The sequence below is a fragment of the Canis lupus genome, chromosome 34, assembly GCF_011100685.1.
Source record: "Canis lupus familiaris isolate Mischka breed German Shepherd chromosome 34, alternate assembly UU_Cfam_GSD_1.0, whole genome shotgun sequence".
NCBI classification, from domain to species: Eukaryota; Metazoa; Chordata; class Mammalia; order Carnivora; family Canidae; genus Canis; species Canis lupus.
Genome location: NC_049255.1, coordinates 18,433,011 through 18,447,081, shown reverse-complemented (window position 1 = coordinate 18,447,081; position 14,071 = coordinate 18,433,011). Strand labels below are relative to the sequence as shown.

Sequence of the window (14,071 nt, the reverse complement as noted above, 5' to 3'; positions counted from 1 at the left end):
TTGCATATAGAATAAGGTAGAAGGTCCTACTTTATTCCTTTGCCTGTGGACACCCAGTTATCACAGCACCATTTATTGAAAAACCTATTCTTTCTCTGTGAATGTCTTGACACCCTTGCCTAAATCAATAGACAGTAAATGGAAGGTTTTATTTCTGGACTCTCAATTCTCTTCCATTGATGTATATATCTATCCTAATACAAATACCACATTGTCATGTAGCTTACTGTAGCACTACTGAAGCTTTCCAACAAATTTTGCAATCAGGAAGTGTGAATTCCCTAGCTTTGGTCTTTTTCTTTTCTTTTTTTAGAGACAGCACAGACATGTTGGGTGAAGGGGGTGGGCAGAGGGAGAGGGAGAATCCAAAGCAGGCTCCACTCTAGGTGTGGACCCAAATGTGGGTCTTGATCTCAAGACCCTGAGATCATGACTTGAGCTGAAATCAAGAGTGGGATGCTTAAGTAGCTGAGACACCCAGGCACCCCAAGTTTGGTCTTTTTCAAAGTTTTTTGACTATTCTGGGTCTCTTTAATTTCCACGTGGATTTTAAATTAGCTTGTCAGTTTCTGGAAGAAAAAGAAAGGCAGCTAGGATTTTGATAGAGATTGTTTCTGCCCCCTGAGGTTGTAGGAGGGTTGTGTACTTAGAATTTATTTTTAGTTCACCCCTCACCAGAGTTTCCCATTCAATTCTCCTCCTCCAGTGGCTTTGTTTTGTGTTCTACTGCAGTGCAAGACCATAAAAAAGAAAACTTGTTACTAACTTCCAAAAAAGGCCAACAAAAGGTGATGTGATGTCAGTATTTCTGCCTTCACATATTTTTGAGGTTTCTCAGTGTTCTTTGCTTTCCAGTGCAATTTAAAAGGTTTTTAGTTTTGTTTTTGTTTTAATTGTATCCATTATTAGGAATTGTTTGCAGGGTGGTTAGTGCACCATATTAACAGAAACAAACATCTGGCTCCTATTATTGGTCAAAGCCCATAGTTCATTGGCTCTCACTCCATTTTTTCTTTTAAGAACCCATTACTCGGTTAATGCCTCCCCCAGTATTTCCAGACATCCCTCCAGGTGGAAGAGGGGGTTCCAACCTGTACTTGTAGACAGGCTTTACCAGCTCCAGGGGGGCTTTTCCCTCTCCTGCCTTCCATCTACCCCCACTGGGTTTTGCCAACCGCAGGCGGCATCACTTTCCTGGAATCTCTGAATGCTCGTGTTTCCACAGCTGCTCTTGGAGAGGGATCCAACTCAGGATCATTGGTTGTATCTGGTTATCCTCTTTCTTTAGTCTTCACTTGAACCTTCTTCCATCTTTCCTTGACTTTTTTGACTTTGACACTTATCGGTCAGTTATTTTCAGCATGTCTTCAGTTTGGGTTTGTCTGATGCTTCCTCATGATTACATTCAGATCATAAATCTCTGGCAAGAACAGCACAGAAGTGATGTTATGTTTGGTCCAGTGTGCCCTATCAGGAGGCCCACAACTTTGATTTATTTCATTAAAGTGGACTGGTTCATTAAGGTGTTTCTGCCAAGTTTCTTCACTATCAAGTTACTGTTTTTCCTTTGTATTAAGAAGTATACTGCGGGGAGGTACTTTGAGACCATGCAAATGTTCCATTACTCCTCAAACTTTTACCCACTAGTTGTGATGTAGTTGTAGTTGAATTGTTACTATGATGATTGTCAAATGGTGATTTTTCTAATTCATCATTTAGGGAAAGCATTTTTCTTCTCCCCATTTATTTATCTATGTATCTGGTTGTATCAATATGGACCCATGGACTTTTATTTTGTTAATGGGGACTCGCAGTCAGTTACTACCATTATTTATTTTGATATTTAAATTGTCTCAAATCTGGTCAGTGAAATCTCTTCAAACTGGGTCTGTGCCCTTTTTTTAAATGCATTTTTTATCGTGATGAAAACACATAATGTAAAATTTATTATCTTCATCATCTATAAGTATACAGCTTAGTAGTGTTAAGAGTATTCACATTAGGGACACCTGGGTGGCTCAGCGGTTGAGTGTGTCTGCCTTTGGCTCGGGGCATGATTCTAGGCCTGGGATCAAGTCCCACATCGGGCTTCCTGCATGGAGCCTGTTTCTCCCTCTGCCTATGTGTCTGCCTCTCTTTGTCTCTCATGAATAAATAAATGAAATCTTAAAAAAAAAAAGAATATTCACATTATTGTAAAATAAATCTCCAGAACCCTTTCATCTTGCAAACTGAAACTCTATACCCATTGATCAATGACTCCCTTTTCCTTCTCCCTCCAGCCTCTGATAACTACCTTTCTACTTTGTTTCTATGAATTTTTTAAAAAGATTTATTTATTTATTTATTTGACAGAGAGAGAGAGAGAGAGAGAGCACAAGCAGGGGGAGCAGCAGAGGGAGAGGGAGAAGCAGGCTCCCTACTGAATAGGGAGCCCCATGCAGGACTCGATACCAGAACCCCAGGATCATGACCTGAGTGAAGGCAGACGCCCAACCGACTGAGCCACCCAGGCGCCCCATGTTTCTATGAATTTGATTACTTTAGATAACTTAAAATGGAGTCAAACAATATTTATCTTTTTGTGATTGGCTTATTTCATTTAGCATGATGTCCTCAAGGTTTATCCATGTTGTACCATATGACAAAATTTCCTTCCTTTTTATGGCTGAATAATATTCCATTGTATGTATATATCACATGTTATTTATCCATTCATCCATTGATGGGCATTTGGGTTGCTTCTACTTCTGACTCTTGTGAATGATGATGATATGAACATGGGTGTGCAAAAGTATCTTTCTGAGACCTTGCTTTCAATTCTTTTGCATATATACCCAGAAGTAGAATTGCCAGATCATAAAGCAATTCTATTTTTAATTCTTTGAAGAGACCTCAGACCATTTGCCATTGTGGTTGTATGACTTTACATTCCTAGCAACAATGTACAAGGGTTCCAATTTCTCCATATCCTTGTGAACACTTCTTATTTTCAGTTTTTAAAAAAATTTTTGCCATCCTGATGAATGTGAAGTGATTCTATATTCTTTTGAACATCTCCACCATTCTTTGAGCAGTTCCTCACTTTTTTTTTTTTTTTTTAGTTCCTCACTTTTTGACACACAAGTTGTTGTGGAATCACTTTGTACCTTCTCTGACTTAGCCCTGGAATCAGCCATTTCTCTTGGAAGCCCTCATTCCTTTTACTTTTTTTTTTTTTTTTGAGATTTATTTTTTTGAGAGAGAGAGAGAGCAAGAGCAAGAGAGAGCACAAGCTGGGAGGAGAGGGAGAAGCAGGCTCCATCCTGAGTAGGGAGCCCAACGCAGAGCTTGATCCTAGGACCCTAGTTCATGACCTGAGCTGAATGCAGAAGCTTAACCGACTGAGCCACCCAGGTGCCCCAACCCCCATTCCTTTTAGTGAGGATCATATTTAAAAACTAAAATCTGGGTAACTTTCAAACTTGTGACACGTTTGCTCTCCACAGGACTTACACATGATTCTAGTGAGGCTGAGGTGACACACACCCTCTCATCCCCATTCCCACCACAAAATTAAGGATTCAGTTCTAGAGCAAGCCACCCATCTCTGAGCCCAGGGCGGTCTCCATGGTCTACATCCCCAGTTTCCCAGAGGGACATTGACCTACTGAGCCTCCCCAGTGGACATACTTTAGGCTCAATGTGAAATTCCAACTGTAGGAAACATGACATTGTAGGAAAAAGTATTGGAACCTGGGACTTAGCTATCTTATTTGAAAGGCAGGACTAAAAAAATATATGCTTAAGCAAAACTTCAAATTAGTAGCTAATCGGGCTAAAAATATGCATACACACCTAGCAATGCAATTTAATGGACTGTTTGAACTCAGGACTGAATTTGAATCCCTGCAGTGATGCAGATAAGCCCTGTGACCTGGCTGAGTTTAAGCTCCAGAAGCATGTTTCCTTGTCTATAAAGTGAAGACAATATAATACTCATCTTGAAGAATTTTTCGGGGCAATGGAGACATGCGTCAAGAGATGAGGATGATATCTAGTGTATATAGTAGCGGGCATACTTCTCTTGTGCCACAGTATTTCATCACTCTTGAGGCCAGAAGCTTCTCTTATGCAGTCTTTGGGAATACAGCAGAACTTTGGGGTCAAGCGGCTACCTTCTTAAGAGTGATTTGTAGGCTTCAAAATGATTTCATTAGCAATCTAGATCCACTTAACAATATTAATTCTTCCTTCTAGTGAACCTGCAATATTTCAGAAATACCACCAAGTGAGTCTGCTTGCAAGATTTAATCAAGACTTGGATAAAGTGTCAACTATTTCCTTGGTGTTCTCTACAGGATCTGTAATAGGCCCCAAATACAAGCTCAGGGTTCTTCGCATGAAGTTAAGGTCACTTGCCCATCCAGAGAGGTGAGCCATGGGCAGGGTTTGACAAGCCCTTGTTTTCCAAAGATGTTATTGGGTTTCTGTCTAATCTGTTTGGTCTGATTTTTTTTTAAGATTTTATTTATTTATTCATAAGAGACACAGAGAGAGAGAGAGAGGCAGGGACACAGGCAGAGGGAGAAGCAGGCTCCATGCAGGGAGCCCGACATGGGACTTGATCCTGGGTCTCCAGGATCACGCCCTGGGCTGAAGATGGTGTTAAACCGCTGAGCCACCGCGGCTATCCTGGTCTGATGTTTTAATGGGATCTTCATCAATTTAGAAGATGAGGGGTTTTCCAAAAATAGACTTGATAAAAATGAGTAGCCCCATAATTGAAGAAAATTATACTGGTAGGCACTTAAAGATAAATAATCCAAATAATCCAAAGAAATAATGTTATATGATTATAGTTATAGAATTCTTCCCTAACTACTCCACCCACACTGCTTACAAATTTTTTGTTCTTGTTGTAGAAAAAAGCCTTGTATAATCTGGCAAACACAGAGCCTACTGTAAAAAAAGGTACAGAATAATTGGAATATTTATTCCACTACACAGTAGGGAAGTACTATCTTGATGTTGAATTTGACAACTGTACCGAGAATGTCCTTGTTCTTAGGAAATACACATTGAAGTATTAAGGGGTAAACAACCTATTCTCAATTGGTTCAGAAAAAATAAGCAACAGTGTGTGGGGGGGTATGGAGGGGCAAAGTCAAAGAGGGGAGAAAGAGCAAAGCTGTGGTGGCAGGTCACTGTGACTAATGCCACTCCAACATATAGTCCTAACATCCAATCTATGGACAAGACAGGGGTAGACAAGGCTGTGAGCAGTCAGTGCTTTATGCTTATGAATTCCTTTCTCCTGAAAGTTTGGGGTACCCTAAAACATTTAAGAATACAAGTTTCTTCCAAGAGGACAGTCATTACATCTTAAAACCATGGAAGTTTTTAATACTTGTTTTTCTTGATTATCAAAGGTATATAGATTGATTTTTATAAAATCTGGAAAGTACGAAGGTGTTAAGAAGCCAAAAAATATCACCCACGATGACATTATTCAGAGGCAACAATTGTTAATAGTTTGGACTTTCTTTCTTTCAAGATTTTATTAATTTATTTGAGAGACAGAACACAAGAGGGGGGTGGGGCAGAGGGAGAGGGAGAAACAGACTCCCCGCCAAGCAGGGAGCCCAATGTGGGGCTCGATCCCATGACCCGAGCCCAAAGCAGATGCTTAACCAACCAAGCCACCCAGGGGCCCTGGATTCTTTCTTTCTAGTCGCCTATTATTGCTTTTACACCTAGACGAAGTTAGGTGGTAAATAGCATTTTACATCCTGCTTTCTTATTGTTGCTGATGTTGCTCTGCTTATTTACCATAAGCATATTCCTACAACGTTAGAAATAATTGCTCCACAATATCGTATCCTAAGGACGTGTATGATTTCTTTTCTTAGAGTGGGCTATTTTTACTACTTGATTGACAAGGATATCGTCCTATTTTTACAGGCCCCAGTTGTGTCGGTATGATCTTGTACTGATGGAAAACATTGAAAACGTCTTCCAACCTATCCTGTGCCCCAAGCTGCAGATGTAACTGTTGTTCGGACACGCGGGCACCAGTGACATCAAGAAAACTACAACTCCAGGCTTTTGTAAAGCGTCACTTCACCTTCTCAAGGCACAAAAAAGTATGAATAAGCAGGGTTTTTTTTCTTTTCCTGGCAGCGTCCCCTGGATGTCATACTGCAAAATGCCAAACGACCTTGGATTATGGAACGGTCCTGGGAGGGAAGCCCCTAAGTAGGGCAAGTTGGAAATAGCCAGGCTCCCCAGCGCCTGTGTGGCTGCGTCCTGGGGCCTCCTCCGTTCCGGCCTGTCGGGTCTGCAGCCGGTCACTCGGGCAGCTCTGCTCATCTCCGTGGCCCGTCAAGCATCTGAAAGGGAAGGACTGGCTGGTCACCTCACTTTGGACTTGACCCTGCATTCCCTGTGCCAAACTCCTCCAGGTCCTTACATGTAGAAAGGAGTGGAGCCTGACCTACCTCACGGGGCTATTGTGGGGGTTTGGGAGGCAAGTCTGTGAAGGGTTCTTTGAAATCCCATGGGTGCCACATCCTTGAGTGGTTTGATAAATGTGAATATGCTTTTATTTATTTTGATATGGCTGATCTAATATGCAGTAAGAGAGCCTCTCCTTATTTCCAACAGCCTCTCTTGAGCTGTTTGCCCTGGGAAGGCAGGAAGGCCACACCCCGGCCTCTCTAAAGTGGGCTGGTGGGTGGAGGAAGTGGGGACAGAGGGCCAGCCCCAGGGGCAGCTGCTGGGACCAGATAGTGGGCAGATGAGGGAAGAATGGTAGATGAAGGAGTAGCACAGCCTCGCTCCCAGGGGCAGTGGATGGAGCGCGAGGCAGGAGAGAAGAAGCAGAGCTTGTTTGTCACTTAAGGGTCACTTTTCCAGGCAGCCCTCATTTTAAGCAATCCTTCAGAAATGTTTACTTTTTCCTTGTTACTGATGCAGTGCACGGTTATTTGAAGGACATTTAGCGAATACGCAGATGCAAAATGAAAATATGCTCTCTGCCTGTTGGAGGTAACTAATGCTAACCTTCGGGAACCCGCTAAGTAACTCGTGTGGCTAACATCTGAATTCAAAGCACACACCGGGTTGCTCTTGGAGCACCGGAGGCCTCCAGTTTGAAAAATTCTTAGGCTGCCCCAGGAATAGGTATGATCAGTGAATCTGGAGTGGCAACAGCAACTAAGTCAAGGGCCAGAACCACAGGAGGACCATCCCCGGGGCCAGATGCCCAGCGCAGGCACAGCTGGAGGGGTGGGCACCAGCCATCCCACAGCTGTGGCCGCTGCAGGAAGGTTCCTGAGCCTCCCAAGTCACAGGCCCACAACCTCCTCCTTATCCAAGTGACTATTCTTCTACTGCTTCCCATGACAACAGCCCTTTTAAAAAGAAATGGACTTTTTATTTTATAAACTGTAGAACTCCATGAGGACATACCTGTGTGGCACGTCCTGTACGGATTCCTACACGTATACGGAGCCTGCACCTGGGAAGGAATGAGGCTCAGAGATGCTCCTGCCCACTTGGGTGGGTATCTTCTCACCCTTCGTCCCTCTTCCCCATTTCTTCAGCAATTGTGCACAGAGAAATCAGGATGTCAGTGGGCCCTGATTTCTTTTTTAGAGGTTTACCAGTCCCATATCTTGATCAGCACAGCCATTTCTTTGTCCTCTTTCCCTCGCCTGGTAGGCAGGGGGCCAGAACAACAGCGAGAAAATGGAAGAGCATTGTTGTCACTTATGAACTCCTCACGCAGGGGGGCTCTCTCAGCTTCTTCTCTAGGGTCTCCTCGCACTGGTACCTGGCTCACTGGGGAATGGGTGAATGGATGGACAAATGGATGAATGAATGAATAAAGGAAGGAAGTTTGTTTACTGGAGGGAGATGAATCTCAATGAGCCTCACATGGTGGTGATCCAGAGAAGTGAAGGCGGTTCCAGGGGTGGTACTGGCTTCGCAGGTTCTCCCGAGGCCCCTGAACTTGCCACTCTCCCTTGCTATCCTTGCCTCTCCTCCCTCTTCTTTGTCAGAGTCTCTATCTGAATCCCAAATCCTAGATACAATTAAATTGCAGTTTACCCCCCCCCATCTTCATCAATGATCTCCTACTGAGCTTTTTATTTTCCCTTACATTTATTTGTGTGATTATTTGATTAACGTCTGTCTTCTCCACTAGACTGGTAAGGCAGGGGCCATGTGCCTAACGTGGCGCCTACAACACGGTCTGTGCTCTGTGCTCAGGACGTAGTAAATGAGCGCTCACCATGCTCTTCTGAGCCCTACGGAACCGTGTTCAGTTGTAAGAGCTCCCTCCACTCCAGCCATGGCCCATGTCCACATGTCCACGGAGGTGCATTCCTTTCTCTGCCTTAGCCTTCTCTCCCAGCACTTGTTACTGTTTCCGTTCTTACTAGAGACCCACTAACCATTTCTCAGGCTCCCCGGGGAAAAAGAAGGTTGGCTCTTTTTTCACTCCTTTTAGAACCTTCCAGATGGTCCTCATACCATTCTTCAGGAAGCCCATCAGAGATTTTGCTCTCCCCCACTTCCCCATGTTAGTGCCTTGGCTAGAGCCCTCCAGGCCCCTCCAGCATTCCTGGATGACTCCAAGCTGGGGTTCAAAGTCCCTCTTGCTTTCCACAACTCTCTTCTGCCACCTGCTTTGCCACTGACTTTGTATGTGCATCATCACATCATCATTTTCTTATGCCATATTGTTATATATCTGTGTCTGTTCCCCTAGGAGACTGTGAGCACAGCAAGAGCAGCTGTGGCTTGTTGCCCTAGCACCTGGTACAGTGCCGGGCACAAAGCAAGTGCTCAACAAATGTCTGCTGAACAGAATGGAGTGAACTCATTTTTAGGACTTGAGGGAGTCACCTCCACTCGGATTTAGACATCAACACACTTAATTGTGTTACTTCCCAAACCCTAAACTTGGAACCTCTCATTCTTGGACCCCTGTCCCATGCTCTCGGTCCTGCAAAACCCTAGCTTAGCCAAGGAGACTTTGAATGCCAGTAACAGAAATCTACTCATACTACTCATACTAATGCAAATTTTACTAGTGAGAGGATTTGAGGCAACCCAAGAGCTCAACAGGGAGCCTTCTGGAAGGGCAGAGCCTTTAGCTAAAGAGTTCACGGGCCTTTATTAACCCTGTGCTCTACCTTGAGTCTCTCTGACCCAGCGTGGCTCCCTCACAGGGCAGCTGTGGACCACTGGGGTCATTGGTACCATTGTGTCCTGGCTATTCAATCAGTAGGTGGCCCAATTCCAAAGTCCAGGGAGAGGAAGCAGCATTTAGATCCCCCTCTTGGGGAAGGTGTCTATCCTGTTCCAATCAGTTATGGCCACAATGGATAGGGACACTAAATCGTGTGCTCCTCGAGCTCCTCCCTTCAATTGCTCTGTGCAGATCTCACCCAGCCAATAAAGGAGCTTGAGTGCTATTGACAAAGAGCTTCGGTGAGGGCCTGGCTAATCCATTCACACTGGAACCCCTTGCCTTTTCTTCCCTCCCACTTCCCTGAGCCACTGGCACCTACCTGCTTCTCAGTCCAGCATGAGTCCCTTGGTTGGGGATTACTGCTGTCATTTGTCAGGCTGCCTGGGCATGTGTTGTAAATGCATAGGCTCAAGTGTATTAAGAGTCTGGTGTAGACGCCAGGTGGTGCACCAGCTGGTGAAGAGTTAGCTCTGCAGGTGCTGGGGGAGGGGGACAGATCAGCGCGTGGGTGGGATGGGAGGGAGGAGCACAGTCCCAGGCTTCTTCCCTAAGCAGACAGGTTGAGCAGGAGTCAGAATAGGACTCCCGGGGAGTGGGGCACCTCAGGCAGCCAGCAGAAGCTTGGATGGTGAGCCTATGGGAAATCAGGTTTGCATCTCCCACAAGAGCTGTCAAAGGTCTCTTATGCCCCCAGTTTGGCGGAATCCCACAACCCTCAGGTCAGCCTGCTGGGTTTTTCCACGGATACTGCCACTGCACACTGCTTCCTTTTCTAACACTTCTTCCCCTCACCAACATCCCTGCGTGAGTCGTCCTGTTCTCTGGTTCCCCCATCTCCTTATCAGGTTTCTGATCTCAGTTCTCTATCTCAAGGAGGTAGCATTGGGAAAGAGATTAGGCTCTGGTGTGTGGCCTCTGTCGACTTAACTCTTCCTAAGCTCCCTTTCCTGGACTGTAAAAGGGGACTATTAAAAGTCTCTGCTTCACATGGGATGTTATGTGGAATAAATACATTCATGCCTGCATGTAAAACGCTTACCGTGGGGTCTGGAGTGTACCAAGTGCTCAGTGAATATCAGCTGCTGTTACTTCCCAAAGTTTCAGGGTCTCCCTAGGAGACCTCCTCCCCTCCTTTTGTTTTGACTCTCCAGACAGATGACGGACCTCCAGATCTGAATGCTGTTGGACCTCTGGATTTTCACCTGCTTGGTGAGAGGCGCTGCACGGCAGAGGAAAGAGCAGGGGCTTGGGAGGGGCAAATCGAGGCTTGAGTCCCACTCAGCACTCAAGCTGTAGCCTCAGCAGTGCTCAGAGTGCCTTCACCTGAAAAACTGGCTCATCTACTCTCTCATAAGTGGGTTCATGATGCTTGCTTCTCTGGAGCTGAAGCAGCTTTGCCCTATCTATTTTCCCCATAGCACCTAATCCACTCTAAAATTATGACTCTCTCCATGCTGTCCCCCAACCAGAAGGAATGTCAAGGCCTCGAGACTAGAAGCCTTAGCTTCTGGTTCACTACTGTTCCTGGCCCCAGCACACGCCCAGTAATGTTTTTCACTTACGTTCTTTCCTCCTATATTCCTCTGACTTCACAAAATCAACATGTACCATTCCAAACAACCAATCATTCCCTCGCTAGACTTGACCCATTAATTTAACAAACACTTGTTAAGTGCCAATTATAAGCCAAGCACAGGGCTAAGGGCTGGGACAGGCAAAAGACAGATGAGACATTGTCTCATTTCTAGAAATGTTTACTGTCTACGGGGAGATGGATAATGACATAGTATTTGTAATAAAAGGAATACAGACACTCTGCAGGGAACCCCCAGCACAGAGAAAGAACCACCTTTCTGACTGTTGGAGCTGGAGAAGGCTTCTCAGAGGAGGGGACAATTGCCCTGGGTGGTTATGAAGGAGTAGCAATTTTTCAGGGAGAGATAGCCAGAGAGGGGGAAGAGTGTTGTCAGAGACATGAACTAACATGGTGTATGTGCACCTGTAATGGAGGGTTTGAAGGGAGAAAATGAGAATGGGGGGCTGAGACCATTTCCCCACATTTTTTAAATGGAAAATTTCAAACATATATGGAAATATAATGGCATAAATCCTCCTCCATATGCCCATCATCCAACTTCAACAATTATCAATTCAATGACCAATCTTGGTCGATTTTTATCCCTACCCACTAAACTTCATCCCCTTATTTCATTGCAAATCCCAGACATTGAATAATTTCATTCATAAATGCTTCAGTATTTTGGAAAGGCAAAACATATCCCTTTTTTTTTTCTTTTTATAGACTGTCGTAGTATACTCTAACAATGCGACTTGTCTGTTTGCTGTTTATCACCACTATCTCTGTGGTGACTGTGCGGTATCGGGATATATAGAGTTGGTTCCCTCTTTTAAGAAACTACTCGGCATTACTTTTGGGAACATACCACAATTAACCTCATCAGTTAGTCCCCAACTGATGGGCATTTAGGTTGTTCTCAATCTCTTAATACCAAAATTACTGGAGGGTATTATGCTGAGTGAAGTAAGTCAATCGGAGAATGACAAACATTATATGGTCTCATTTATTTGGGGAATATAAATAATAGTGGAAGGGAATATAAGGGAAGGGAGAAGAAATGTGTGGGAAATATCAGAAAGGGAGACAGAACATAAAGACTCCTAACTCTGGGAAATGAACTAGGGGTGGTGGAAGGGGAGGAGGGCGGGGGGTGGGGGTGAATGGGTGACGGCACTGAGGGGGGCACTTGACGGGATGAGCACTGGGTGTTATTCTGTATGTTGGCAAATTGAACACCAATAAAAAATAAATTTATTATAAAAAAAACAAAAAAAATAAAGCTGAGGGAATACCCTTGAACATACATCTTTGTCTGTGAGCGTATCTATAGGTTAAATTCCTGGACGTGGAATTGCTAGGACCCAGTACACTTCGAATTCTGACAGGTGCTCCCTATTTGGCCCAGTGTGCTTTGAATATGATAAGGATGCCTCCTCTCTGTCGTCTAGGCTTGTGGCATTATGGAGTCCTCTCTGCCTCTTCTCCATTTAATCAGTCATATGTCCTACCAACTCAGCTCCTATCGTGTGTCCATCCTTCCGCCTTCATCCTCATCGCCGTGGTCCTGGCTCAGCCTGCAACCTTTCTTACTAGGACAGTTGCAACTACCAACTCAGAAAGTATTCTAATCATCTGGCAGAGCAAACATCCTAAAACGGGAACTAAATCATTCTCCTGTTTAAACACCTCTGTTGTTGTCTCACCACACACAATACTGAAAAATCCAGCTCCTGAGCCTTCCTTCCAATGCTTTCCAGTTTGTCTCCAACTTCTCATTTCTCATATAGTTTAGACTTCATGAAACTGCACACTGGTGCCTTACTTGGGCCCCTGGCTCACCATCTCCATCTTTTTCCCTGTTGTGGAAATCCTGTTCATCTTTAACATAAACTCAAACTCTGTCTCTGTCGTGAATCCATGCAGTATGGGACCCTGGTTGCTTGGATTCTAGTTCCCACTCTCTGTTTTAATATCTGGAGTCCTCTGTCCACTAGGGGGATACATTTTCATTTGTGAATATGATCACCAGCCTTGGGCTTATGAATGTCTTAATAGTTGGAGGCCTTAGTGATGCATGTTTTCTAGGATTCCTAACAGCTCCTCTTATTCTTTTTTTTATTTTAAGATTTTATTTATTTATTCATGAGAGACACACCATAGAGAGAGGCAGAGACACAGGCAGAGGGAGAAGCAGGCTTCATGCAGGGAGCCGGATACGGGACTCGATCCTGGGACTCCAGGATCAGGCCCTGGGCGGAAGGCAGGCGCTCAACTGCTGAGCCACTCAGGTGTCCCTCCTCTTATTATTCTTAAAATGATTATAGCCGCTGCCCCCCAAACCTCACTAAGGAAAGTCAAGAGCATTATCAATAATAGTAAGTCACTGCCACGGGGCGCCTGGGTGGCTCAGTTAAGGGTCTGCCTTCTGCTCAGGTCATGATCCAGGAGTCCTAGAATTGAGCTCCATGTCAGGCTCCCTGCTCAGTGGGAGTCTCTTCTCCCTCTGCCCTCCCTCCCCCTTCCCCCTGCCGGTTCTCTCTCTCTCACATAAACAAACAAACAAAATCTTTTAAAAAAAAGTTACGACCATAAGGACCCTTCTAAATATGAAGACAAGAGCTATGGCCAGAGCCAAGGCTGCCACCTTCCTGCGGGATATTCCAGAGATCAGTTTAACAGATACTTTAGAATCACAGGTTCCTGGCTTGGAGCAGGCACAGCAGACTCAGAAGTTACGATGAGAAATCTTAACGAACTGTTCACAAAATAGCTGACTCTACTGCCAGAGCCACGAGAGACCAACAGAGAGCTCGAGATGCCCTAGCTCAGCTGGTCCTTGACACGAGTAATCAGGGCTCTCTTTTGGGGGGATGTCACTTAATCTGAGAGTCAGATTTTTCATCTGTTGAATAAAGACAAAAATACCAACCTTGCAGGACTGTTGTGAGGATTAGGGATAATGGGCATACAGTAGGCGCTCTATAAAAAGTCCTTTTCATAATTTCTGTGGTCACCCAGGCCGTCGCAGCGCACTTGACTGGAGCACTGGCTGCATTTGCTCTGGAGCACAGCTGGGTGTGGCCAAGAGGGGCCTGAGCGCTAGACTGCACGCTCCCTGCAGGCAAGGCTCGTGACTCACCCCCTGGATCTCCTAGCGCCTGGCAAAGAGCCTGCAAAAAAGCAGAGACACGGAAGAAGGGAAACGTGGAGAAGCATGCGCAGACGCAAGAAGGCTGGACAGAAACCTG

The 14,071-nt window shown here is 44.9% G+C and overlaps 1 protein-coding gene across 9 annotated transcripts in view; it reads left to right on the top strand.

Moving 5' to 3' along the window:
* The window catches only part of LIPH (lipase H), a 56,457-nt gene that overhangs the window by 40,386 nt on the left and 2,000 nt on the right, over positions 1-14,071 (top strand). For 2 of the 9 annotated variants that reach the window (XM_038583614.1, XM_038583612.1), the window contains 2 exons: positions 4,240-4,413; positions 5,944-6,586. In XM_038583614.1, coding sequence (XP_038439542.1) covers positions 4,240-4,413; positions 5,944-6,031 — 262 coding nt within the window. In that variant the 3' untranslated portion in view covers positions 6,032-6,586. Of the gene's footprint in view, positions 1-4,239; positions 4,414-4,904; positions 4,954-5,943; positions 6,587-7,434; positions 10,277-13,841; positions 14,070-14,071 lie in introns of those variants that run through there. The other 7 variants (XR_005383834.1, XR_005383833.1, XM_038583615.1 and 4 more) reach the window with 7 other exon arrangements.